The sequence below is a fragment of the Mastigoproctus giganteus genome, chromosome 8 (genome assembly GCF_048544385.1).
Source record: "Mastigoproctus giganteus isolate SK-2022 chromosome 8, ASM4854438v1, whole genome shotgun sequence".
NCBI classification, from domain to species: Eukaryota; Metazoa; Arthropoda; class Arachnida; order Uropygi; family Thelyphonidae; genus Mastigoproctus; species Mastigoproctus giganteus.
In genome coordinates, this window is record NC_143582.1 from 91,863,984 (window position 1) to 91,891,961 (window position 27,978).

Here is a 27,978-nt window from a genome sequence, read left to right on the forward strand (position 1 = left end):
AAAAAACCATAAGCCCCATTTTTTAAGACACAAAACAGAAAGAAAAAAAAAATTTTGTGAATTTATTTCCAACAACATAACTTCACATTTTTTCTGCCTCTTTATAATTTTCAGTTTTTCACTAACCATGAAATATCAGAACTATATCATCATCATCAGCCATTTTCAATCCACTGCAGGATGAAGGCCTCTCCAGCAACTTTCCAGTTCCTTCTGTTTTGAGCACTGGCCATACATTTACTACCCAAAAACTCATGAATTTCATCTATCCATCTCTGCCTTTGTCTTCCAGGTTTTCTTCCTACAGAATGGTACCCTCTTGGGTACCATTCTGTTATTTTCTTAGTCATCTGTCATCATGTCTTCGAGCTATGTGTCCTGCCCAAGACCATTTTAGTTCTTTAGTTTTGATAAGAATGTCCTTTACTTGAGTTTGCTGCCTAATCCATGTGTTTCTCTTCTTATCTAACAGTCTGATTCCCAGTATAATTCATTCCATTCTTCGCTGTGTAGTTCTCAGCTTCTCTTCCATTCTTTTGGTGAGTGCTCAAGTTTCACTTCCATAAGTCATGGTGGGGAGTATACATTGATTCATTATTTTACGTTTCAGACGAACTGGGATATTGCTCTTCAGTATGTGACTATATTTCCTGAATGCTATCCATCCAAAATTTATTCTTCTCTTGACTTCCAGCCATTTATCATTATTACAGCTAATGACTTGTCCCAGATAAGTATATGACTCCACCTTTTCAATTACTGCTCCTTCAATCATTATTTCCCTTTCTGTGGCATACTTGTTCATCATTACTTTGTTTTAGCCATATTCATCTTTAATCCAAAATCCTTACTAACTGTGCATAACTGATTAAGATTTTCCTCTAATTCTTTGGGAACGTGGCTTATGACCACAATGTCATCTGCAAATCGTAAATGGTTTAGGTACTCTCCGTTCACATTGACTCCTTTCTGTGACCAGTCTAATCTTCTGAAATTTCCTCAAGGGCAGCAGTAAACAGCTACCTTTGTACAAGTGATTAGCAAACATACATACAAGATTGCATTCATTAAAAAAGGATGTCAAACTTAGAATTTCGAACTGCACGAAGCAGGCTAAGAAATTGCTGTCGTGGACAAAGGGAAGGTGACAAATGAACCAGCATCTCACTCCCTATTTCACAACAGTACTGAAATGCACTTTAGAATTAAAACAGCAGAATATTATTTACATTTCTAAACCTTAGAATTTAGAAAAAGTATTGCACTCTGGGAACTAGGATTTTTTTTTTTCCCCCTGAAATAAAATGCATACAAGAAGATACTGACATTTTCATTCATATCACTGTTTCAGTGTGAATAAAGCATATAAAGTTTATAATGCTGTTAAGTTTAGTTCCAAAGATAGCAATTTACAGCTGATTTACATAATTTTCCTACTTAAAAGGTACTAATAGTATGCCAATCCAAAATTTACAAAATATCATCAGTGAAACAAATAAACAGCTTGAAACTTGTAGGAAACAGGTTCAAAACTGTGCTTTTGACTACAAGAAAGTAAATTTCCAAGAGCAGGGCTAAATTTCTCATTCCCATCATGAGCCCAAACATGGAAATTTCGATGTTAACTCTCAGAAATTATACTTGCAGCAGGTTAAAAATACAGTTGTGAACCTGTTTCCTACAAGCTATAACTTGATCTTCACAATACGAAACATGATCCATAAATAAATAGGGCAGCTACCGTATTAACTGCACAACTGGATTTAAAACTGTTGATTTCTTAAATTACTAGTTATTTCTTGGTTTAGATAAAATATCCTCAAATAAACCTTACAAATGTCCAAATACTAGATAAATCAAATTATCCAAATAATCCAAATTCTGAAAACAATAGAATTTTAAATGCATTTCTTTCATTCACAGAGTCAAGTAATGTCATCTATACTAGGCGATTTTCCAATATTCCTTAAGTCGGGTCAATATTTTTTGAGAATCACATAAACATTTAATTTTTTTTTTTTTAAATAAAACTCCCTCTGCTGTGATTTAGATGAGCTTCTTAACATCTCCCTTATTTGAAAGTTATCAAATTACATTTCTTACTACTTCATTGTCAGTGAGCAAAATGCAAATAAAAAAAAAGTGTAAAACTGGTGCATTCCAACAATTGTTTGCAAGAGATGCTGCTAATTCTAATCTACTGTTTTTCAGGACATGCATACAATGATCAAAAATAGGCTTAACTCGATCCTGCATTTTTCCTGTTTGCACGATAACTAACAGAGATTTCTGGAATTCACAAGGGAGAAATCGAAGGAAATGCTCTTAGAATTACTATTAGTACTAAGTGGAAACTTATGCAAAGAAGCAAGTGCATACAAACATCAACGAAAAAAATATAATAAAATAATTGAAAAAATAATAAAAATAAAAGAAGCTACCCACCTCATCGGTCCATATTTGCTCTAATAATTTTTCTATTGCATCCTTAAATTTATTCAAAAAATCCACTTCTACAAAATCAGATGGAAGTTTTTCCAATCATCATTTGCAAATTTTTGCACATCTATCCTGCAGCCATCCTTTTTCAATTTAAGTATGTTGCCTTCTGAATGTTTCTGAGAAAGAGTAAACATGCCATCAGCATTAAGTTTACTCAATCCTTTTAAAGCCTTTACCACTTCAATCAAATTTCCTCATAGGTGCCTGGTTTCCATGCAATTTGCAGAATGGAAATCTTTTATGGTAGGAACACCCTTTTCTGTTTCTGTCCTTGACTAATCTTGTTGCTCTTCTGTATACCCATTACAACAGTTTCATTTCTTAAAATGGGCTTCCAGACCTGTATAGAGTACTCAACTATTTTATACAAGGCTTGTTGAAAGGTACTGGAAGTTTCGGGTGTGCAGATCAAACAAAGAAAGAGAATGACATTACTGAAACATGTAGTGAAAGCACTTGCATGAAAACCTCATGCAACTGCCTCTGCTTTAACTTAATCTCTCCAGTTGTTTGACAAAAGTCAGTGTGAGAATGAGAATCCAAAAGTGTATTATTCAAGCTCCTGACTTTTCTTATTTGAGTGTTTAAATTTGGACTTTAGTGAAAGGACAACCCACCAAGAAGAGGTGGACTGTCAAAAGTGTGCTTTCATGGGGGCAAATAAGTTACCAGTTCTTATTTTACACTTTCTTGCATCAAACCAAGTGGAACTTGGTGAATTTTGAAAACATATGAAGTGCTGGCTGTATTACAGTTAGCTTAAGGTGGAGCGAAACAGAGAACTTTTATTACTTAGAGTCTGGATATAATGGCATTTTAAAAATTACGTAATTGATTTGAAAAACAGCAAATAAAGTAAATAAGCATGCCCATGTGTAACAAAAATCAGTCTATTCCCACCTGGTGTAAGCAGAAATAGAAATAAAGGTTGATTTTCACAGCAGGCAGGTTGAAAACTTGGCAGTGGGTTTAATCCACAGTAAAATTTTAAAAGATAAAGATGAGAACACGTTATTCTCTCAAAATGGTGACTACTCTGCAGGAAGCAATATATGTAATTCAAATTTCAAATGCTGTGAACCATGCAAAATTTGAAATAAATACAGTCGAACTTGGTTATAAGGAGCACAGAAATAACAAGCTCACGGCTGTAATGAGTAAAAAGCCATAATGATTTTAATTTACGTGTATTCCCATACAATCGCTCACTGTTTTAATGACTACACAGATATAGTGAACAAATTTTGGTAACTATGAAAACATTCTTAATTGCTCGAGTAGTTGAAAAAACCCAATTCCTGTAAATGAATTCAATGTGAAGGAACTGAGGCAAGTAATGCACATTGAGTGTTATAAGGGGACACTTAAGAAATATCAAAATGAAATCTTGAAAACAAACATCAATTTTAAGATTCATAAATAAAGACTATTGAAATTGTGCTTATTATCAAAGAATTTTTTTTTTAATTACAGAGAAATAAACAGTTTAATATTAAGTGTATTGTAGTTTATACAAGCATATTAATACAAATAATACATAGGTATATATTTATATTATTTTTTTCTCTCTAATATTTCTTTTGTTTTTTGAATCGATCTTTTTATCAAGTTGAGAATTTTAAAAAATAGGAGGTAGATTTAACTCATCACTGATATAAAGTGTTCATTGTTTAACGACCCCAGGGTTTCCCCCATATCCATTATCATTAATATAGCAAGTAACAGGTTATATGATATAGCAAGTAACAGTTATAACAGGAAAATTTTGTGGGTTCCTTGATGTTTGTTATAACCAAGTTTGACTGTATTGAAAAAATTTGAAATTAGCATTAGTACTGGCATATGATGCAAGAAAGCAAGCTTATACAGCATCAGCCAAACAAAAAAAAAACAAAAAACTCCTTCCCATTCACCTATCCATTCGCTCCAAATGTTTGTCCAGTTCTTCCTTGAATTTATTTAAGCTATCAACTTCCACGATGACAGATGGAAGTTTGTTCCAGCAATCAATCACTCACTGGCTAAAGGCAAATTTCCACACATCTACTCTGCAACCGTCTTTCTTCAATTTAAATTCATGCCCCCTCAAGTGCATAATCTCAGCAAGAGGAAGAATCCCATCAGTATTGAGCTTGCTCAAATCATTCAATACCTAATACACCTCAATCAGATCACCTCTCAGGTGCCTAGTCTCCAGACGTTGCAATTTGCAGAACTTAGCCTTTCTTGGTAAGAGCATCCACTCATCAATCTTGTTACCCTTCTCTGTACTCGTTCCAGCAGCTCTACATCCTTCCTAAAATGAGGCTTCCAGACCGGTATGCAGTAATCAAGGTGTGGTCTGACCATTGCCTTATACAAGGGGTGAGCAACCTTTATAAAGGGCGAACCAAATAAAATGTCTGTGAGGTACACACGGGGCAAATTTTTTTTAGCTATTTACGATTTTTAGGATTATTAAAATGATGTATAACGAAAAAAATTGTCATAAACAGTTTTATGTCATTTATTGTAATATTTATACATACACATATAATTAATTAATTATACATTAACATTTAATTAATTTTATTAATAAAAAAAGCGAAATAAGAATTCAAGATAACATTACAAAATTGAAATTATAGTAACAAAATAGAATTCCAGTAAAAAAAATTGCAATATTTTATTTTTATAAAATATTTAATGAGATTTGATACAGTGCAGTTTATTTTTATCAGTGAATCATTATCTGGACTGATAATTGTCGTAGCAATGCAAAGAGTATTTTCTAAATTTACGTCAGAAATTCCATTAATTCAAAAATATATAAAATAAATTTTATATATTTTTGAATTAATGCCATTTATTTTATATATTTTGAAAATGACTGTGGGCCGCAGTTTGCCCGCTCCTGCCTTATACAAAGGGATAATCACCTACTTATCCCGAAAGCAAAGTTCCTGTATATCATTGACAAAACCCTATAAGCATCTCTGCCAGCACTACTCTGAAAACTTCACATCCAATTGCACAATTACACCCAGGTCTTTTTCATTCATCACTATCCTGAGTGTAATACCACACAGTTTGTGCGTTACTCTGGGGTTAAATGAGGTGAATAATTAAATCTGAGGACTTAACAGTCTTTTAAACTCGAAAATGGAAGAGCCTAATATATTCATATTTAATGTCTAAAATGTTTTTTTTTTAATTCATCAGAATTTTTTTTTGAGTAATCTTGAATAATCCTTATAAAACAATAACAATAATGACAAAATAAGCAATTTAATATATATAGAAAGACTAACAGTATCACATAATTTTTGACCTTAGGAAAATCTCTTCTCCGTACATCACGGTCATTAGTAACCATACGCAATTCTGCTTTCAGTTGTGCCAGATTACTTTGCTGGAGATCTATATCCTGATGGGGGCACAATGTTTGTTGATTAGATGAATTACTCCTCAATAGATCTTCTGACATTCCTGTAAAATATAAACCCAATTAAATATGAATATGAAAATTAAAGATCCATTCCAATGAACTTTATTTAAATAATAAATAATTTTCAAATAATCCACACTACTAGACACTACTTCTTCTTCAGAAGATAAACCTTACATAAAATTCACAAAGCAAAATATCCTATGGAACTGAATATATAGCAAAAATCATATTGCATTATTTGAACTAAATTAATCTCTAACTAAATTAAATTAATCTTTAAATTAAAATTAAACAGTCAAAGCCCTATATAATGATCCCCCAATTGGAATGAGAAAAACAGTTGTAATATCAGAAGGGCAGGAATATAACGATTGTTTATAAAATAGCATTAGTTAATGAGAAATTAGTGAAATATACGATGTTATAGCATGTGGGACGTTAAAAGGAGGGTTGCTATAAACAGCTTCAACTATAATAAGATTTATTAATTTAATCATTTTAAACTTCACACTGATGCAATGCAAAAGACATTTTTTATGTACTTATGAAAATACAAAAACCTTCCTAAGAACAGTCATCTACCTTGAAGATGACTGTTCTTAATTGCTTAAAAAAAATTTCTGGATTTTCAAATAAAATTATTTTAAGGATGCAAATTAGAATAACATTAAATAGAACTAAGGTGGATTTTGTGCACTAGGATCCAATTCTTCAGAAACTAAAAAGCACCAGCAAAAAAAAGACAAGATAAATTACATTTAAGTGCACCCTAAACCAGCACACACATAGCAAAGGTAAAAGGTTATGACACTGCTATGAAAAAACACAGCTGTGTGAAGTATTTACCAAATTGAAACAGAACATTAAGATTAAAAGAAAGCAGGCCTTGTAACTCCACCAATAAACACACACCTCCAGATGGGATAACTTGATCAGAATCATATCTCGATAGGCAGGATAATTTATGAAAACCCCAAACACAAGAAATATTAGAACCTATAGTACTTAGTACCATGAATGGGTTGAAGGTTGAGGAGATGAAAGAAGATATATGTTGATATTAGACTTGAACTTCTGTAGATTGTAAATTTCAGGAAATACATATGAAGGCTGCTTGTTCTTGAAAATTGACTGAATAAATGATGAAGAAGTAACATTGGTTCTGTGAGAATGCAGTTGGACGGTAAAAGGATATTGACTGGTTATGGCATGTGTTCGGACTGCTTTGGAAGAGGGAGTGTGAATTAGAGAAGCCAATTCAGAAGAACAGTGCTCATAGAAATATCTATAGAAAAGGCATGCAGCAGAAACAGAACATCTATGAGACAGAGAATGCAGACTCTGTTAGAGATGACTCATTAATTAACATAACTGCCTTCTTTTGAATGGAATCTAGAAGCCTGAAAGAGGTTTTGGGGGGCACCACCCAAGATGAGGGAACAACATTCCATGACAGGGCGGATTTGCGATTTCTTACAGATTGAACAGCTGTTTGGAGGAAAAGTAATGCCAGGGGCAAAAGAGAAAACCCAGTTTTTTAGATGCAGAGGAACCAATATTTGTAATGTGCCTGTGCCAAGAAAAATTAGAAGTCACAAAAATCCCCAATAGAGATAAATGACATTGCCTAGAAATGACATTGTTTGTTTGTTTTCGTTGGTTTTTAGGAGCATTAGCAACTAAGGCCATATTGCTCCGGGATATGTGGTGGTCATTCCCTGACCTTTCCGCATCCTCCGTATTTAGTGGTGACGGGCTCAAACCCCGGTCTAATCAAGAAGTGTGTGCTACATTGCCTAGAAATCAGGCGTTATCAAAGATAAGCACAGGAGCAGAAGAATCTTTTCTGCAATATATATGACAGGACTGAGTTTAGAAGGATTGAAATCAACTAAGTTATCTGTGCCCCACTGGAGAATTACCTGCAGATCAGCATTAAAGGAATTAGTAGTGGATATTCAAGAAGTTGAAGCTGTTTGTGCAGGGCAAGGCTTCTCAAACTGGAAGATAGAATGCAATGTGCTATCATCAGCAAAACTGAGGATAGGATTTCTGGTCAATGGAAGAAAGTCATTAATACACATGAGAAAAAGAGTGGGAGAAACAGCTGAACCTTGGGGAACACCAGCATTAGTGGAGATATTAGAAAACAGAGAGCCATCTAAAATCAGAGAGAAAACTGGATACCCAATTACAAAAAACAGTTGGCAAACAATAAGATGAAAGCTTATTTAGAAGATCTTTATAACAAACACAACCAAAAGCTTTTGAAATGTCAAGAGCAACTGCTTGAATTTCACCAAACTCTTGTCATCTCATTTCCATTGAATTTGTCCACAGATGGATGACATAAGCCAGAATTGGTGATCATCCATTATCACAAATGGATCAACAAAGACGGAATCCATACTGGCAATCGTTGATCAGATGGAAGGTCTCTAGATAGCTTTGAGTTGACAGTCAATTGATTTCTCCATTAGAAAGAATAGAAGTAAGTGCAATGGGACAATAATTGGATTGGAGGGATTCGTCACACTTTTTAGGAACTGGCTGGATCTAGTTTCACCTGATTAATAATTGCTTTACAATTGTTGCACATGGTGTAGGCAGAAAATGAACCTGGAGGTTTAGAAACAAGCCAACTATGATATGCAACGTTCTTCTCTTGAACAGCATTAGCACATTTATAAAGAATAAGATTTCAAAGTGTAGTGTGGAATAACCCTACAAGAATAATTTTGCTGACATAATCTCAGCAAACGTTGACATCAGAAGATTTGAAACAGTAGTCCAACCAATGAAAAGAAGGAAAGAAATCTCACAGATCATTCCATTTTGCATTTCCAAACAGCACGAAGTTGAGAATGGCCACAAGACAAAGGCTCCATTGGAGACAAGACCATCACCAAATTGTGACTGAAGTGCCTAGAGGACGACTTCAGTTGACCATATACTTAGAAGGGTTGTTTGTGAGAAAGAGATCAAGCATGTTGGCTGCGTGGTTAGGATTGTCTGATATTCTGTCATTAGTAATTGCAAAGGATTGTGATTAGTAACTGCAGAAGCCTCAGCATCTCAACCGGCTGGGTCCATGTGACAAGAAAACTGAACCCAGCTGGAGTTGTGAACATTAAAATCACAAAGGAAATTACCTCACTTCTTCAAATAGGCCTCTGGGGTTGGGTATACTCATACTATAATTTTTAGTGTTTCTCACCAACCATGGAATAAAACGAAAGATGAAAAACACAAATTTTAAAATATTTAATATTTACAATAAATTATTTACAAACAAAATACCATATTACTGATAGTAATTTTAAAATAAGACAACTGTGATATACAGGATAATAATAAAATACCGAATTTAAAATGCAATAAAATATACTAGGTTAAAAGCGCTAAAATACTAACTGAAGCTTTCAAAGGCCTCTGCCTTCTTTCTGTTTCTCAACAGAAAGAAGGCAGAAGCCTTTGAAAGCTTCAGTTAGTATTTTAGCGCTTTTTTTAGCGTTTCTCAACAGAAAGAAGGCAGAAGCCTTTGAAAGCTTCAGTTAGTATTTTAGCGCTTTTAACCTAGTATATTTTATTGCATTTTAAATTCGGTATTTTATTATTATCCTGTATATCACAGTTGTCTTATTTTAAAATTACTATCAGTAATATGGTATTTTGTTTGTAAATAATTTATTGTAAATATTAAATATTTTAAAATTTCGGTTTTTCGTCTTTCGTTTTATTCCATGGTTGGTGAGAAACACTAAAAATTATAGTATAAATTACCTCACTGTTAGGAAAGTTGGACTGGAAAAAGTAAAATTTCAAAGGGGTCCAAGTGATTAGTGGAGTTGGGAGAAGGATAGAGACAAGAGATGAATTCGACAGAATATGGTAGAGAGATTTTAAGCCAAAGAAGATCGAAAAGACAAGATTCCAAATTACAAAGTCTCTGACAGTTAATATCAGAGGACAGGATATATGACCAAGTACCACCTTTGAAGCAAAAGGAATCATACGGTGAATAATTTAGACAACTCAGATGAGCAATGGTTGAATCAACGAATAATTGGGATTCTGTCAGAAAAAGTACATTAGGTTTGGCAGACTAAGTGGAAATGGACATCATTTAGATTAGAACTGAAACCATGTATATTTGTGAAATGAAGAAGTGTGAATTTATGGGTGTGAAATGAAGAAGTGTGAAATGAAATATAAGGCCACAAAATGAAATATTATATTTGGCATTTTGGCTAAAAATACTGGAACAGAAAAATAACTCTTAAGGAAAAAAATTAATAAAATTAATCTGTTTTATTTATTATTATTATTTTATTTTTTCAGTGTTTCAGTCTTTTTGGGAATATCCAGATCCATTACTAATACAAATTTATGCATTTCATCTTCATTTATGTTGGTACCTTTTTTTCTTTTATTTTTTTTTCCCTTAAGAATTACTATCCAGCTAAGCTGGCAAATATAACATTGTTTTTACAAAGGTTTACTATGGGTTCAGTTATTTATTTTGAATCCAAGTCATCCTCAAAAATTGTCCTGCCTACTGAGATACATTTATTCTAACATTCTAATTAATTTCTCCCTTCAGAACATCATCAAGTGAGGTTATTTATTTATTTCAGGTTTTGTTTTTATTTAACTCAACCTCACCCACATTCTCCATAAATTGTCTGTCTGATGAATTATGTTTATTTTAACAATGATTAATTTTTCACATCAAGTAAATAATAGCTGAAGGATATTTATATGGGAGTGAAATTCTAAGGCCTTTGGTTTTTCAACCTCAATTTTGTAAGTAATAGTAATAGAGGCATGTGAGCTTAGGTAGCATCGGACAAAAAAAAAAAAATTTCACACAACCATTCCCTCTAAATGTTTGTCCAGTTCCTCCTTGAATTTATTTAAACTATCAACTTCCACAATTGACTGATGAAAGTTTGTTCCAGCAATTAATCACCCACTGGCTAAAGGCAAATTTCTGCACATCTATTCTACAACTGTCTTTCCTCAATTTGAATTTATGCCCTCTTAAATTCAAATTGAAGAAATACAGTTGTAGAATAGATGTGCAGAAATTTGTCTTTAGCCAGCGGGTGATTAATTGCTGGAACAAACTTCACATGAAAGTGGTTTTCATAACCCTTCGAGCCTATACTATTAGGATTCAGAGATTACTGAAATATCATTTCCCTTGGTTTTTTCAAATACAATAAGTGTCGGTTATAATGATCATATTTGCAAATTGAATTTTGATTCTAATAAGCAAAAATTAACAAATATTATCAACAGGTTATAAAAATAAAGGTATAAAGTGCAAATTTACACTTTATTACCAAAAGATTTATTACCAATTAAATGTGTGAAAATCAGAATATTATCCACAGATCAGCAGTATTAAAAATAAATTTATACTTACATACAAATCTTAATTAATATTTGTAAAATAATAAGAGAAGTTTACCTCAATATAGTAAGTAGAACACTTCCGTATAATACTCATCAGAAATTAAAATGAAAAAATCGAAAAACTTACATTAGAGTAACAAATAATTTAAAAAATAATTAAAAACCAATTTAACACAATAAAACTCAGTTTAACACAATTAAAAATCAATTTAATGCAATTAAAAATAAGAAAATTAAAAGAATTTAACGAAAAAAATATTTAGCAATTTTTTTCGTTAAATTCTTTTAATTAATTTTCTTATTTTTAATTGCATTAAATTGATTTTTAATTATTTTTTAAATTATTTGTTACTCTAATGTACGTTTTTCGATTTTTTCGTTTTAATTTCTGGAGAGTATCATACGGAAGCGTTCTATGCACTATATTGAGATAAACTTCTCTTATTATTTTACAAATATTGATATCAACATAGAACGTATTGGGCATGACAGCTCTGGTTCATACTATCTAAAGCTTAATTAATATACATATTAATAAATATTAAACATAACACTTTGTAATATGATTATAATTTTAAATATTCATGTTTTTTAGAGCTTTAAATTATCACTACAAGTCTATCTATAGATTTTTCAATATTGTATAACAGTTTATATTCACGATCACTTGCACCAGTATCTTTCAACGCTCTCCTAGGGACGGCTATAGTTTCATTAGTTTGCCATTTTGTAACTAGAATTCATTTGGTTCATCTTCATTTTCATCCTTCTTGCAGAAATTATCAGTAACAGACTGAGCAATTTCTTTTGCTGTTAAAGCTGTAATAACTACCCGTTTATAACAGATTGTACAAACAAAAAGGCCCAATAAATCAAAAACTGCAAACTGTTTTTATTTGTTTATAGTTGTGACCACTAGAAATGTGCTTTAGAAAAATATCACATTCTTTCAAAATTGATTCTTATAACTGAAGATGTAGTTTTAATAAATGATGAGAGTGTAGTGCATTTTATTGATTTGAATCGGTTCTTTGAAATTTGATTCTCTAAAGTGGCTGATTCTTATAACCAGTGATCACTATAACCGGCCGGCACTTACTGTATTTCAATCACAAGATAATCACAAGGAATCACATTATCTTGTGATTCCTGATGATGTGGGTTCCAGATAGACAAGATCCTTCTTTATTCTATTTAATTTGTATTGTAATTTTTATCCTTTGTATTTTTATTTTATTTCCCAATCCTGCAAACCTTCGAAAGCACTAGTCAGAGAAATCGGCAAACTCTGCTGTACTTTTGTGTTTCTAAAATTTATTTCAAATCTCAATGCAGTGCAGTATAAAATAAGTACATTCATAACTCCTGCATATTCACTTGCATACATACTTCATATGAAATTTATTATCTGTATATATACATATCACAACCATTGCTATTTGTGTACATTCTATTAAATAGAATGTGCACAAAATTAATTATAAATTAATTCCCAGGAAAGGTACAATTAATTATTTTGTTTTTGAATATTAATATATGAACGCATTTTACTAATAATTCTTTGTTTGTCATCTCATTTTATACACAAATTAAAGTAAATTACGTTTACACAAATTAAAGTAAATTACGTTTTAAGATAATTCACAATTACATACATATGGATGAATTAGTATCATATTATATATATAATACGATACTAATTCATATTTCATAGTGATCACCATAAAATTCTCTCATTAAGTTCTTGTAGCAGATAACTAACAGTGAAATGAATTAACTCTAATAACAATATTTAAACATTTCTTACCCACTGTGTTTTGAGCAAGCTTTAATAAAATGCATTTGTATAATCCTGAATATCTTCAATAACTTATGTAATATTATCAAATCTAATAAGCATCATTACAATTAAAATAAATTTTGAGAAATGTGAACATAAATGTATTTATCAGCATTAAAACAACATAATTCACAGAGAATATTCCAATTAGAGAAATACAGAATACAGTCTCTAAGCCACTAGCATTAGTTATTATAATAAATCAGTAAAATATCAAGACTTCTCTGTACAATCTATACTGTTTACATAAACATGCATGCATAATTACACAGAGTGGCTATAATTAATGTTTGTCTATTCCAATTATCCACAGAGTTGGTTTGGAGTTTTTTTAACAATCAATTTCTTTGGGCATAGTCACCAGGTTACAGTTTGCCTGTTCCTGTCATTCAATTTTAATTTTATATTAGATCCGTGTGTGTGTGTGTGTGTGTGTGTGTGTGTGTGTGTGTGTGTGTGCACACGTACAAAACCTGATATGCATGTTATGGATGCTATGGGGAGGGGGTCAAATGAAGAGGCTTGTGGGAATTCTTTCCATCCCTACAAAATACAAACCAGATCTTTCCAAATAAGTGATGACACACTACTTAAAAGGTTTCATTTTATGGGCATACAAATTTAATTAAAAAGGGGTGAATAATCTTATAATTCTTGAATGCACAATGATTGCTGAGTGCAACCCACAATTTTTGAGCATGCACATACCAAGTCTTAACTTGTCAGTCTAGCAGAAAGTTGTTTTGAGTGAATAGCTGTTTTTCTCATTTGTCAAAAAATCTGAATGAAATGTAACCAATATGATTCTCTATTTAAAATAAATCGGTCAAGTACTGAGTGCTGGGCACTCAGGATAAAGGGTCCGTAGTCACAAATGGTCATTAGTGTAGTATCTCAAATAGAGAGCTTTATGGTAATTGAAAAAAAGTTTCTAGTACCCCGACTTGGCCTAAAACTGAAGAACTAATGAAAACGTCTATTTGAGTCTTTCCAATTGTTGTGAATGACAAGGGTGGGAAAGGAATCTGATTCATGAAGAAATGATTAAAGTCTTGGGGGAGAATTGACTGGCAGGTGAGGGCACTGCAAGACTCCACACAGGCGCCTCTCCACCATCACCGCCGCCTCAACACTGGCTCTTTGAGTAACTCCTTGCTATGACAACTCCAGCTTTGAAAATTGTTAAAAAAATACTTCTCGTTGCAAAATTTATAAATGACCTTTACAGAATTATTAACTAACTATTTTATTTTTTTTTTATTTAGCAACCTTTTTGTCACCAAACGGAGAGTTACTTAGTAAAACTAAATTTCATGTTATCATCTTTATGCTGTATAAACAACAATATTTCTTTCAAAAACAACTAGTATAAGACTACAGATGTTTATTAAACAAGTGAGAGAAGAAAAACAAGTGACACAAAACTTTAAACAATAATTGCACAAGTGCTTGTCTGGTATCATGCACTGGGTGACTGAATTCGACTTAATTCAACTGAATTTCACTGAACTACATTGGGTGAGGGAATTCATGACAGCGAAGACCATGACCAGTGCAGACAAGGCATTTTGAGCTCTTGGAAACAGAAGTCTTTTGGAAATTTTTTCCATTTTTAACTTAATTAATAATTAAATTGTGTTCAAAAAATAGTTTAACAATCCTGGTCACATTTCATTAGCTTATTTTTAAATTTAGCTAGAGATTTTGGCTAAGTTACAACTTAATATTCATAGAGCTTTTGTATTGGTGATCTGATGCAAATGTAGTATCACACAACTAGTGTTGCAGATTAGAGAAATTCTAAATTCTACAGTTTTAATTGTGGTAAATAAGTGGCTCGAGGGTTCCTAATCATGCAGGCTGGGTTTTTTTTTTTTTTTTTTGGTTCTTTTTTAGCTAAAAAATTTTATTTCTAGTAAGGCTATATTAATTTAAATTATAATATTAATTTATATAATACTAATTTAAAATCTATGAACATAAAAGTATAGCTTAATGCATGTAACATAAACTTGATAGCATAATACGTATTATTGCATTTTGGTACCTATCAGTTAATATTTTCAATTTAAATTTGAATTTAAATGTAAATCAGACTAGAGCAGCAAAGCAACAGGTTAAAAATGGTCTCAGACTAGAGCAGCAAAGCAAAGGACTAAAAGTGGCAGAAGTGCTGTGGCTTGTGGGAGAACTGAAGGGATGGTTCTACATATTAAGGCCTTACAAAATGTGCTACTTATGCAATGTTTGCAGAATATCTAGAAAAAGGACATGATATAGCCAAGGGAGATGTCTCTGTGTGCGTCCAGTGCAAAGAGTATGCAAAAATAAGAACAGGGTGGATGCCCACGAAGGAATTGAAATGGGAGGGCCCATCAAGCTCAACCTCACCTGTGCATCAGACATCACAGCCACAATCCCCAAGGCAGAATGCAATGACCCCAACAGGAGTTACTGTAAGTGACTCTGTTGTCAGGGAAAAAGGAAATATATTGTGCAAAAAGGATAGGTGGAATAGGACCAGAGTATGTCTGCCAAGGGAAAAAATAGATAATGCTGTACAGTAGAAAGAAAACAACTTTTAAGGGCATGAAAGGTGATACTGTTTTATAAGTGGGTACTAACAATATAAACACCAGGAAATCTGAGGACTTGCTTAACACATACAGGGCAAAGTTGGGGGAGAAGGTGTCTCAAGTTAGGATTAAATTTTTTTAAAATTTTTTTTAAAAAAGCTTTCATCTAAAAATATTAGGGAAACTATTTTTTAATTAAGTCACCTAAAAAAAAAAAGTTTTATTACATTACTTATTAGAGTCTTATTAGATGCTAAGTAGAATGATAGCACACAGTAACTCAAAGCTTGTTTCAGCTATAAATAAAAGGAATGAATGCTTTTAAAAAAGTACAGCAGTTTAATATTAGTATAGTCATATAGTGTGCAAGTAAACCACAGGCTTTTGATGCACCAGCTGGGAAAAAAAAAGTAAATAAGTAAATACAATTATGCACTTCCCTGCTCACGTAGGAGACTATCCAACTGATGTCAATTAATCTCTAAATTTCTCAAACTATCAGCCTCAACTACCTGCAGAGGCAACCTATTCCAGTAATCAACAATGCATGGCTAAAATAAAACTTCCTACAATCTAGTCTAATCCTAAGTAATAATCCTAAGTCTAATCCTAAGTAATAATTTATCATTATTACAACTAATGACTTGTCCCAGATTGGTATATAACTCCACATTTTCAATTACTTGCTCATTCAATCATTATATCCCTTTCTATGGCATACTTGTTCATCATTACTTTTGTTTTAGCTATATTCATCTTTAGTCCAAAATCCTTACTAACTCTGCATAACTGTTATAAAGAATTCATTTGAATTCTTTATAACAGTATAGAATATGTGTCTGATGAATGGTGGTACCTAGAATGTCAGTTCAACTCCACCATGTTTCTCTGTGGTGATTATCATCAGTCATTTTCAATCCACTGCAGGATGAAAGCCTCTCCAGCAACTTTCCAGTTCCTTCTGTTTTATGCAATAGTCATCCATTTACTACCCACAAACTCATGAATTTCATCTGTCCATTTCTGACGTTGTCTTCCAGGTTTTCTTCTAGCTCCTCTTGGGTACTCTATTCTGTTATTTTCTTAGTCCATCTGTCATCATGTTTTCGAGCTATGTGTCCTGCCCAAGACCATTTTAGTTCTTTAGTTTTGATAAGAATGTCCTTTACTTGGGTTTGCTGCCTAATCCATGTGTTTCTCTTCTTATCTAACAGTCTGATTCTGAATATAATTCGTTCCATTCTTCGCTGTGTATTTCTCAGCTTCTCTTCCATTCTTTTGGTGAGTGCCCAAGTTTCACTTCCATAAGTCATGGTGGGGAGTATACTTTGGTTCATTATTTTAAATTTCAGACAACTTGGGATATTGCTCCTCAGTATGTGACTATATTTCCTGAATGCTATCCATCCAAAATCATCCAAAATTTATTCTTCTCTTGATTTCAAGCCATTTATCATTATTACAACTAATGACTTGTCCCAGATTGGTATATAACTCCACATTTTCAATTACTTGCTCATTCAATCATTATATCCCTTTCTATGGCATACTTGTTCATCATTACTTTTGTTTTAGCTATATTCATCTTTAGTCCAAAATCCTTACTAACTCTGCATAACTGATTAAAGTTTTTCTCTAATTCTTTGGGAACGTGGCTTATAATCACAATGACATCTGCAAATCGTAAATGGTTCAGGTACTCTCCATTCACATCGACTCCTTTCTGTGACCAGTCTAATCTTCTGAAAGCTTCCTCAAGGGCAGCAGTAAAGAACTTCGGAGATATTGTGTCTCCTTATCGAACTCCTTTCTCAATTTTAAATTTACTACTGTCTTTGTCTATTCTAATAAAGGAGGTAGCACATTCTCATTCTTCAAAATCATAATATATGGGGTATCTATGCCTTGTCTTTCCAGTGCCCGAAACATTGCCTTATGCTGTATCGAATCAAATGCCTTTTCATAATCCACAAATGCCAGGCATAATGGTGTTTTATATTCATTTGCTTTCTCCATTAGCTGTGATATTACGTGCAGGTGATCCATAGTTGAGAATCCTGTCCTAAAGCCAGATTGCTCTTTTAATTGATTCTCATCAAGTATTCTAATCTGTTAGTAATGACCCTTGTGAACAACTTGTAGATGTGGGATAACAAGTTAACTCTTCTATAATTTCAAATTTCTGATTTATCTCCTTTCTTATGCAGCAAAACTATGATTGCATTATTCAACTCCTTAGGTATCACACCTTTCCTAATGCATTTTGTGATGAGTCTTGCCAGTTTTTGTGTCACGTCTCTTCTTCCCAATTTTAACAAATCTACAGTAACTTTATCTTCCCCTGGGGCTTTCTGATTCTTCATTTTCTTCAATGCACGTTCTACCTCATCAGGAAGGATATCAGGTATGTTGTATGTGTTACTAATTTGCGATCCATCTTCCCCACTGCTGGCATCATTTTCTCGCTCCTTGTATAATTGTCTATAGTAGTCTTCTGCTATTTGAATTATGGCTTCTCTGCTATTTATAAGTACACCATCGCTATTCTTCAGTTTCAGTATCATTTGTCTTTCTGTATTACTGCTCATGGCTGTTGATTTACGTCCTTTGTTCTCCTTAATGTTTGTTCTACTTTTTTTGTGTTAAATTTTCTTATGTCCTCTCTGAGTCTCTTTCTGATGGCTTTGCATAACTCAGTATACTCAATTTTTTCCTTGTCAGTGTTTTTCTTGCTCTTCATTTGTTGTCTTCGGTTCATCATCGCAAGTGTTTTTTGACTAATTTCTTCTTATTTGGATTTCTTTTTACCTATATGTTTCTTGGACTTTATCACTTACAGAAAGTTGTAATATTCCTCGTCAATATCTTGGTCCTGAGCAGTCTGCAGAAGCTCAAGCTTGTTCTTAAGTTCCAGTACATAATGCTTTTTCTCCTCTTCTGTTATCTCCAAGACCTTTGTATTATTTACTCGAGCCAGTTTTTTTTTTCCTTTCTTTTCTTGCATCTATATCAAGTGTGCATCTTACCATTCTGTGATCACTTCCAACCTTGTTCATGACAGTAACATCATTCAAGATATATCTTCTGTTAGTGAGGATGAAGTCAATTTCATTAGTTGTTAATCCATTTGGGCTCTTTCATGTCCACTTTCTGTTCACCCTTTCTTGAAAAAAAGTGTTCATTACTGACATTCCTCGAGATTCTGCAAATTCCACAAGTCTTTCACCTCTTTCATTTCTTTTACTAATTCCAAAATTCCCTATAGTTCCCCTTTATGCGCTGTTTTGTCTCTTTCCAACCATAGCATTGAAGTCCCCCCATAATGATAGTGTAGTGAGTTTTCTGTTCATCTAGAAGACTCAATTTCAGTGTACATTTCTTCAACCTCTTCATCATCATGGCTTGATGTTGGTGCATAAATCATTATAACCTTTAGCTTATACCTCTTAGAAATCCTGAGTAGTAGTCTTTATACCCTTGGTGATGTACTTTTGAATTCCAAAATGTTGTTTTTTATATCTTTAAGGACCAGAAAGTCAATTCCACCTTCGCTCCTTTCACTGTTTCCATTGGTGTACAGCAGATTTCCACTTGATAAACATGAGTGATTCATTTCTTCTTCTGTAGAATTAGGCCGATGTGTGGGTATTGTTTGTGTGATTATGCAGTGTTATGTTGTTTTGACTGCCACTGAACAGAATTTGTATGATAATAGAACTTGCTAAGTCAGTTGGAGGGGAAGGTTTTGATGATATGACTACTGAAGATGTTCAATAATTATTGGTAGAAAATAGGCTGCCAAAGGAGATTGGTGGAAATGGCATCAGAGGAAAACCAAATCAATTCAGAGTATGATAGTGCAGATGAAAATTCTGAAGCAGTGATGATGAGGAAAGCTACTTCCCACGAGGAGCTGAGCCTCTACAATTACTATCTGCACAGGAAAGGCAAAATATCCTGCACATGCTTTCGGTAGTGCTTTACTAGTAGATGTCAGCAAAATCCCACATCCTGAGTGGCCTGGAGCAGGGAAACCAGCAGGGGGGAAGTGTGGGGAGGGTTAAGGGGAGTAGACAACAAGAAAGCTAGGCCTAATCAGGTCACACCTGCAGGTAGAGAAAATACAAAAAAAAAAAAAAAAAAAACATGAAAGAAAAAGAAACCATTTCAAGTTAAATTAGGAATCCGGCAAAAATTCCACCTTCATTCATTTTACTAATCCCTCTCAAATACTTACAAACCTCAATCAGGTCCACTCTAAGGTGCCCGGTTGCCAAGCTCTTTCTACACAAAGTCTTTCCTAGTATGGTTGCCCATTTGCTGATCTTATGATGATGTCTCCATACTTGGATGTACAGCAACCCCCATATAACACAGTACGTCTACAATACGGTTTCGCTCTAACAAGATTAATAAATTGTGGCAATCCTCTCACAACATGGTACTTATATAACTCGGTTTCGCTCTTACACAGAGAATTGCGGCAAACCGCACATAACACGGTATTTTTGACCTTCGGTGTAGGGGAAACTGTGCTATGTTGGAGGTAATTTTTCAACGTTTGGATTATTTTTTGTAAATCCCCCCCACTGTTTATGCAAAAAAAAAATAATAATATTGAAATAAAAATACTAAAATTATTATATTAAAAATATTAAAATTAAAATAAAAAACAACAAATAATAAAATAAAAATAATTATTGGGAAATCCCTGTGGTAGGTTTTGTGCTATTGAACTTGTGCTTGTCTGAGACCATAAAAATGTGCGACTTCGAAGCATGCAGTTCATAACTTTAAAGGTTTTTGCAAGGTTATTTTGGTTTTTATTTGATTGTTTATATTACTAAACTTTGTTCTTAAGAAGCGTATTGGAATAATTTCTTTGTTGTGAATTAAATTCCACCGCGGCAGTTACCCAAATTATGCCCAAGGAAATTAGGCACAATTTGGGTAACTGCTGATATTTTAAAGAATAGATTCTAAATTGTTTTGTGTCAGCTATGGAAAACTATTTAAAATGGAAAAAATCTAGATTTAAAAATTTTATTACTATTAGATAATGTGATACAACTTCTTTAATTCAGCCATTAGATAAAGGCATATCTACCTTTAAAACTCATTACATCAGAAAATCGTTATAGTGGATTCTGGAAAAAATTGATTCCGAATCTATTGAAGTGATGGATGCATGGAAACATTTTTCAGTTGTGGACTGTATTGGAATAATAGCTTTATCGCTCAACTCAAAGAAGTAAAACCGTCAACACGTGCATGTTGAAAAAATGTATGGACAGGGTCATTTCACTCAGGAAATATGGTCCAATCGGCAGAAAACAGAATCGGTGCGATAGTAGAACTTGCTAAGTTGGTAGGAAGGGAAGGCTTTGATGATATGACTTCTGAAGACATTCAATAATTACTGGTAGAAAAGAGGCTGGCAAAGCAGATTGGTGAAAATGGCATCAGAGGAAAACCAAATCAATTCAGAGGATGATAGCACAGATGAAAATTCTGAATTTCCAAATTTTACACTAAAAAGCATACGACAAAGCATAAACTTAGCTGAGCAGTTAGAATCTTTTTTTTTTTTTTTTTTTAATGTGGATCCTTTCACTAGAAGGATCCTGGTCACACTATAAAAAGTTAAAAAACGAGCTTCAAAGATGCTTTGCTCCATACAATGAAATTAAAAAAAAAAGACCTATCAAGCAAAAGCAAACAATCCCAGAATACTGATATTTTAAAGAGAGCAGAAGATACAAAATCTAGATGCTGCAGAAGAAAGTTCAGAAAGTGAAGATATTCTGCAACAGAGAAAACGTTAACGTTTGATTATGCTTAGCAGCAATGAGAAGGAAGAAAATTAAATGAACGTACATTATCTGGCATGTATGTATCACAGTTTGTAAGGCGCTTGTTCAATTATTACCATTTTTAATAAAAATTTAAGTTCCTGATAGTTATAAAAAATTATGTATTTTTGTTAGCTTTTGAAACGTAACCCCCCTTTTTGTATTGGTTCTTAGTCCCATATAACACGGTTTTGCACTACACAAGATTTTATAGGAACCTAACTATCGTGTTATACGAGGGTTACCTGTATTCCAAATGCAGTCTTACAATTGCCTTACAAAAGCCTGGACACTACAGGCTTTCCTGGCTGGTTGTTCACACTGCCAGATCCCTCTCTTCTATAATTTTCAATTGAGTTTTCACTTAGCATATAAGGCAATTGTAAGATTGCCTTGTATACTAAGCAGAATGTTCAAATTCAGCATTATTGTTTGAACTCCTAACAATACTGTAGACACAGTTAAGACTAAGTATTCTTTTATAGTTTATTACCTTGATACACCCCTTGAAGTTATTTAAGCTTGTTTCCCTAGCTTTATCCTCCCACTCATCTGAAACATTGCTACCTTCAGAACATCTTGCCAACATTGGCTGTTGCGACAACAAACAATTTTTGAAGTGAATGCAAGCACTGCTTTGACCCATATTATCAGATAAATGTGGATCTATATTATCCTTCTGCCCCTTACTAGCAGTTTAAGAGAGATGTATAAAATATGCATAAAAATATTACTGACGTGGAATATCAAACTGGCAAAACCTTATTTAATCAGTTTTCTTCTAAAGTAAAAATTTCACTTTAGAAGAGATGAAAGAGATGAGTAATGGGGCTTAAGAGATCTTGTTAAGGTTAAAAGTTAGTGGTGAAACTGTAAATTCTGAACTTTCACTGGACAATAGAGAAATGTATCCACATTCTTAACAAACACACCAAAACAACTGTCAGGCCATTAGATAAAGGAGGTAAGGATTGAAAACACTCCTTACCTCCCCTCCCCATAGTGGTTTCACCAATCTTCAAAATTTATATTTCAAGGGCCAAATAATTTCTTCCAAACCTTGGAAGAAATTATTTGGCTTTTGGCTTGCCATTCCACCACACAATGGAAATGAATTTCTGAAAAGAACATTTTCAGAAATTCATGAATAATTATTCAAAATTATTATAATTAGCCACAACAGTATCAACTTCTCAAATTATACTGGAGAAAATCTATGATTCATTTAAAAGATTTTGCATTTATAATCTACTAACAATCACACTAAAAACTATATTTTCTTGGAAAATTTATTTTTTATTTTCCTGGAATATGGTTTTAACACACCACACTGATATATATTTATAAGGCCATTATCAATCCACTGCAGGATAGAAGCCTCCCCGATGATTCATATTGAGGGAAATGGACCATAATCTGCCACACTGGTCCAGTGCAGGTTGCCAGATTGACCGTATTTAGCAGTCAGAGGTATGAATCCCGGTCTACTCAAAAAGCGTGAGATACTGCACTCCCGCTCTTGTTCACCTGGATATGGGGGCCTGTATATATACATACATACACTATGCTGCCACTTTATTAGGTACACCTACCTAGTAGCGTGTTGAGCCTCCTTTAGCCTTCAAAAATAACCCTAATTTGTCTAGGCATGGATTGAACAAGATGCTGAAAACGTTCAGGAATAGAGTACCATGCAGACGTGAGTGTGTCACACAGTTCCTTGAGATTCGATGGAGGTGTAGTCCTGCAGCGAACAGCCCTTTCCAGCTCATCCCAAAGATTTTCAATAGGACTGAGATCCGCAGACTGCAGCAAAGAAAAGTCATTGTCTTGTTCCTGGAACCATTCTATAGTGATTTGGGCTTTGTGCACCAGCACATTATCTTGCTGGAAGTAACCATCTGACTGATGATACACTTACGTCAACATGAAGGGATACACCTGGTCAGCAACGATGTTTAGTTATGATGTGGCATTCAGACGTGAATCTATGGGTATAAATGGACCCAACATGTGCCAAGAAAACACTCCCCAACACCATAACACTTCTCCCACCACCTTGCACAGTAGTCGTCAGACATGATGGGTCCATGGATTCATGTTGTTTTCGCCAAATTCTGAGCCTTCCATCAACATGATGCTCCAGGAACTTCAACTCGTCAGACCAAGCAACTGTTTTCCAATCCTTGATAGTCCAGTGCTGGTGTTACTATGCCCACAGGAGGCATGCTCTCTTGTTCTTCATTGATAACAAAGGTACGTGATGTGGCCATCGGCTGTTGTAGCCCATTTGCGACAAAGTGCAACTAGTGGTCCGTTGCGATATTTTGTTCTTCGCACCAAGGTTGTATTCTGACGTGATGTGTGACAACATTGTGGCCTGTCTGTTTGGCTTACACAATTCTAGCCATCCTCCTCTGACCTCTCTCTTATCAACAAGCGATTTTCTTCCACAAGAGTGCCATTGAGAGGATGTTTTCTGTTCAGTGCACCATTCTCAATACACCCTTGAAACTGTGGTGCATGAGAAGTTCAGGAGAAATGCCATTTCAGAGATGCTTTGTCCAGCATGTCTTGCGCCTACTACCATGCCACGTTCAAAGTCCGTTAGATCACTCCTTTTGCCCATTCTTGCTACAGTTTGTACACTTAACAAGAAAAGTTGTTTTGCTGCATTTATATCCACAACTGTGGTCATGTGACTTGCAATGTTGTGGAGCTGACCATTTGTGTGCACAGCAGGGGTATACCAAATAAAATGGCAGCACAGTGTATTTAACTTAATTATCGTGCATTAGTATTGTTCATACTTAAATATGTGACTATTGGTATTTAAATATTTTATATATTTAAATGAAAAGTTAAGGAGAACTGCCGTTTCAGAGGTGCTTTGTCCAGCACCTCTTGCATCTACTACCATGCCACATTAGATCACTCCTTTTCCCCATTCTTGCTACAGTTTGTACACTTAACTGATATTAGAAAGGCTGTTCTGCTGCATTTATATCCACAACTGCGGTCATGTGACTTGCAACGTTGTGGGACAAACCATTTGTGTGCACAGCAGGGGTGTACCTAATAAAGTGGCAGCACAGTGTATATATATATATATATATTTAGAATTCTACCTCACTGTCAGATGGATGAAGCCATCTAGATGTAAAAACCAGTGATACCACTATATTATGCAAAATTAACAAAAATTTAACATGTTAAGACTGCACTGAGCAAAATATGATTAGGGCAGAAAGAAGTTCAATAAAATATGACTGAGTAAAGCCTTTGCTCCTGATTTATTTTATTACAGTACTACTTAATTATTCCTCAAATATATTAATGTGCTGGTTTTGCCATATATAAAACCATATTTTCTCTTTTATAAATATTTCTGTTTCATTTTTAGAACACATATTACATAAACACTGTGAAGTTCTCACTAACCACTCCTTTTTTTATTATTCTTATCCTACATTTTTAGGCTTTAAAACTCATTCTGCTCACCCTATACGAAAACCAACATCTGTGCCACTCTCACCCCCTGGTGATGCCTTTTGAAAAAATACAAATGCTTTTTGCATACTACTCATCTGTATCATCTCCATGATACCAAATACAAATACCTTTCATCAGTTTCCCTGAAGATGCATTGGAATAGTTGAAATTTAATTATAGCCACCCAGTTCTTCAAAGGAGTTTCTTCCATGCACTCAAACTGTAAGACAGAAGGTACTGACTAAAGTAACTGCATACAACTTTACCACCCTCCCATTTAGGCTATAATCTGCTTACAACTTGGAAGATGGCAGCATTCTACACTAAAGTATCCTTTATTATGTTTCCTTTACAATATAACTTAATTATAAATGTTATTCATATCTGAAAAGCTTATTCTCTGTGCTTGAATTTTAAATGCTGTAATTTATTCTGTTTTTTTGTATTAATTAATTTTAAGTTTGTTTTTTTTTAACCTGGTTGAACTAATTGCATATGTTTGAAAACTATGTGAGAGGAGAGATTGCAATGTAAGCACTAAAGCAGACAAGCCAACATGTTTCTTCCAAACTATTCTATACATTTTTTTTTTTTTTTTTTTTTTTAATTTCTAAACCAATAAATTTCAACACTTAATTTTTGCAAAAGAGATAACACATTTGCGACCTTCTTTGTGGGGGAGGGCAAATAATTTAGTGAATCACTTATCCCTTTTTCCCTACCCACTCATTTTCTTAACATTTTTTTTTTTTTTTTTTTTAATTATCAAAAAGTAGCAAAGTTGCTACCTCTTGAGAAGAACTTCACCATAGAGTCCTGCATCAGGTCAGTATCCACAGTGTAGATTGGGTCTTCAGAAATTTTCAAGTACATGGGTCAGGTGCAGTTCCAGTTTTTGAATGCAAAAATTTAATACAATAATACCAAAAACTAATACATTAACTCATAAATTAATTGGTTTTTATTAGTTTTTTTTTAAGTAACATTATTTAGTAAATTATGAGGTGTGTATTGTATTCTCTTTTTGTGTATGTGATTTGAATTACACACAATACTACTCCACTACAGATCTTTATAAATTTCATACATTCATCTAAAAGGTATAATTAGTTTCTAGATTTAAAATTATTTAGAATAAAACTAAAATAAAAAAAATAAGACAAGAGTATACGAAAATATGACACTTGTGCTGGAGAATAAGAAATTGAACCAACACTAAAAATGAAGTATTTCGGCACAAAACTGAAAGAAAAACATCATTAAGTTTCCAAAAAATTGCGGATTAAGAGAATGCTAACTCAGGATCATAGTGATCACAATAAATTCAAAATTACTCTATAATTTAAGTAGGTTATCCCATGCATGCAAAATAGTTTCCATTTTCATTTTTTGCTGTTTATTAAAGTTATTTTTACAAAGTATGCATGTATTTGAAATTTTATGGTGCATGGTCAATTTAGGCCATGAGGCACCAAGTCAAGAATATAAAGAAAACGTGAGATTATTTTTTATTATTATTAGTTATATGGTGCAAAGAAGCCTGAGGCTCATGCTGCACCAGCCAAAAAAAAAAAAAATTCCTGAGTTACCCTGAGAGAGAGAGAGAGAGAGAGAGAGAGAGAGAGAGAGAGAGAGAGAGAGAGAGAGAGAGAGAGAGAGAGAGAGAGAGAGACAAAAGTAGAAGGGAAACACCAAGAAAGAGAATGATGATATCCAGCTCAGGATTCTGGGTGTGCCAAGCCCATACTCACCAGATGTGAGCCCCTGGAGTTAATATATGAGGATGTAAAATAGAGTATATTAAGAAAAGAAATGAGTACAGTATATATATTTAAGAAAAAAATGTAGATTATATAATTAAGAAAATGCGTATTTAGTTTCAAATCAAGACTGGAAGTTGGGGGGGGGAAGATATGGATGGACACATTCTCTCTATAAAAGGTGGGTGTAATTTTGGCCGATTGCACAATGACATGGCAGGTAATATTTTTAAGGTATAGTTTCATCTGGTCTTCGTCAAATACGTTCCTCCCATCTGATGGGGAACAGAGATTTAATTCTTGCCAACAATGCAAGCATAGCAAGCGAAAGTGTTTTCTGTCTGGATTTCTAATTCAAGGAAGAATACAGCTGAAGCCAGAAACTGTTAATGTTCTGTTTCTGTGCAACAACTTATAAAAAATTTATGAAATTAATTGTTTCATTCCTTTTTTTTTGTTACTTTTTATGTATTATATAAAATATAATAAAATATTAATATTACTGATTGATTTACTTTAATTTAAAGCAAATATTGTATTATTACAAACATACAGATTTTTAATACAAATTAATTCACACTTTTTTTTTTTTTTTGTGGGTACAAACAATGTGGGCCAGGTTCAGTTGCACTTCCAATTATTGAAGTTGTAGGTTAGGTAGGGTCTAAAACAGTGGACCGGTGCAGGGCACTACTTCACTATGTACCTTTTAGGCTTTGATTTTTTTTGAGAAAAGGAATCTGATTTGGTTGGCATTATTTATTTTTTTAAATATCAAAGATATTTATCAACAAAATGCAAGCTTTCCAATTTTTCCAAAAAAACTATGCTAAATGTGCCTACTAGTTAGAGAATGTCAAGGTGGCAAAGTGTATGCAATTACATCTTAGTTTCATAAACATGCTCCTGCATGCCAACAGTGATTATATTTGACATGTTTGTCATAGATCATGCTAATTTACCTTTAAGAACACCCAATTATCCCTTATGTACTGGACCTGGATTGGACACTTATATGAATGATGTTGGTAGACCATGGAATTGTGTTTAATGACTGCCAGTACAGAGCTTGGAGCCATTTACATATATATCTTTGCAAAAGGGA

The 27,978-nt window shown here is 33.5% G+C and overlaps 1 protein-coding gene across 3 annotated transcripts in view; it reads right to left on the reverse strand.

The window, feature by feature from the left end:
- Nucleotides 1-27,978, reverse strand: part of LOC150081717 (MAGUK scaffold protein DLG5-like) — a 450,728-nt gene that overhangs the window by 401,902 nt on the left and 20,848 nt on the right. For 2 of the 3 annotated variants that reach the window (XM_090378823.1, XM_090378822.1), the window contains exon 2: nucleotides 5,813-5,970. In XM_090378823.1, the coding sequence (XP_090234949.1) occupies nucleotides 5,813-5,970 (158 nt within the window). Of the gene's footprint in view, nucleotides 1-5,812; nucleotides 5,971-27,835; nucleotides 27,916-27,978 lie in introns of those variants that run through there. The other variant, XM_090378824.1, reaches the window with a different exon arrangement.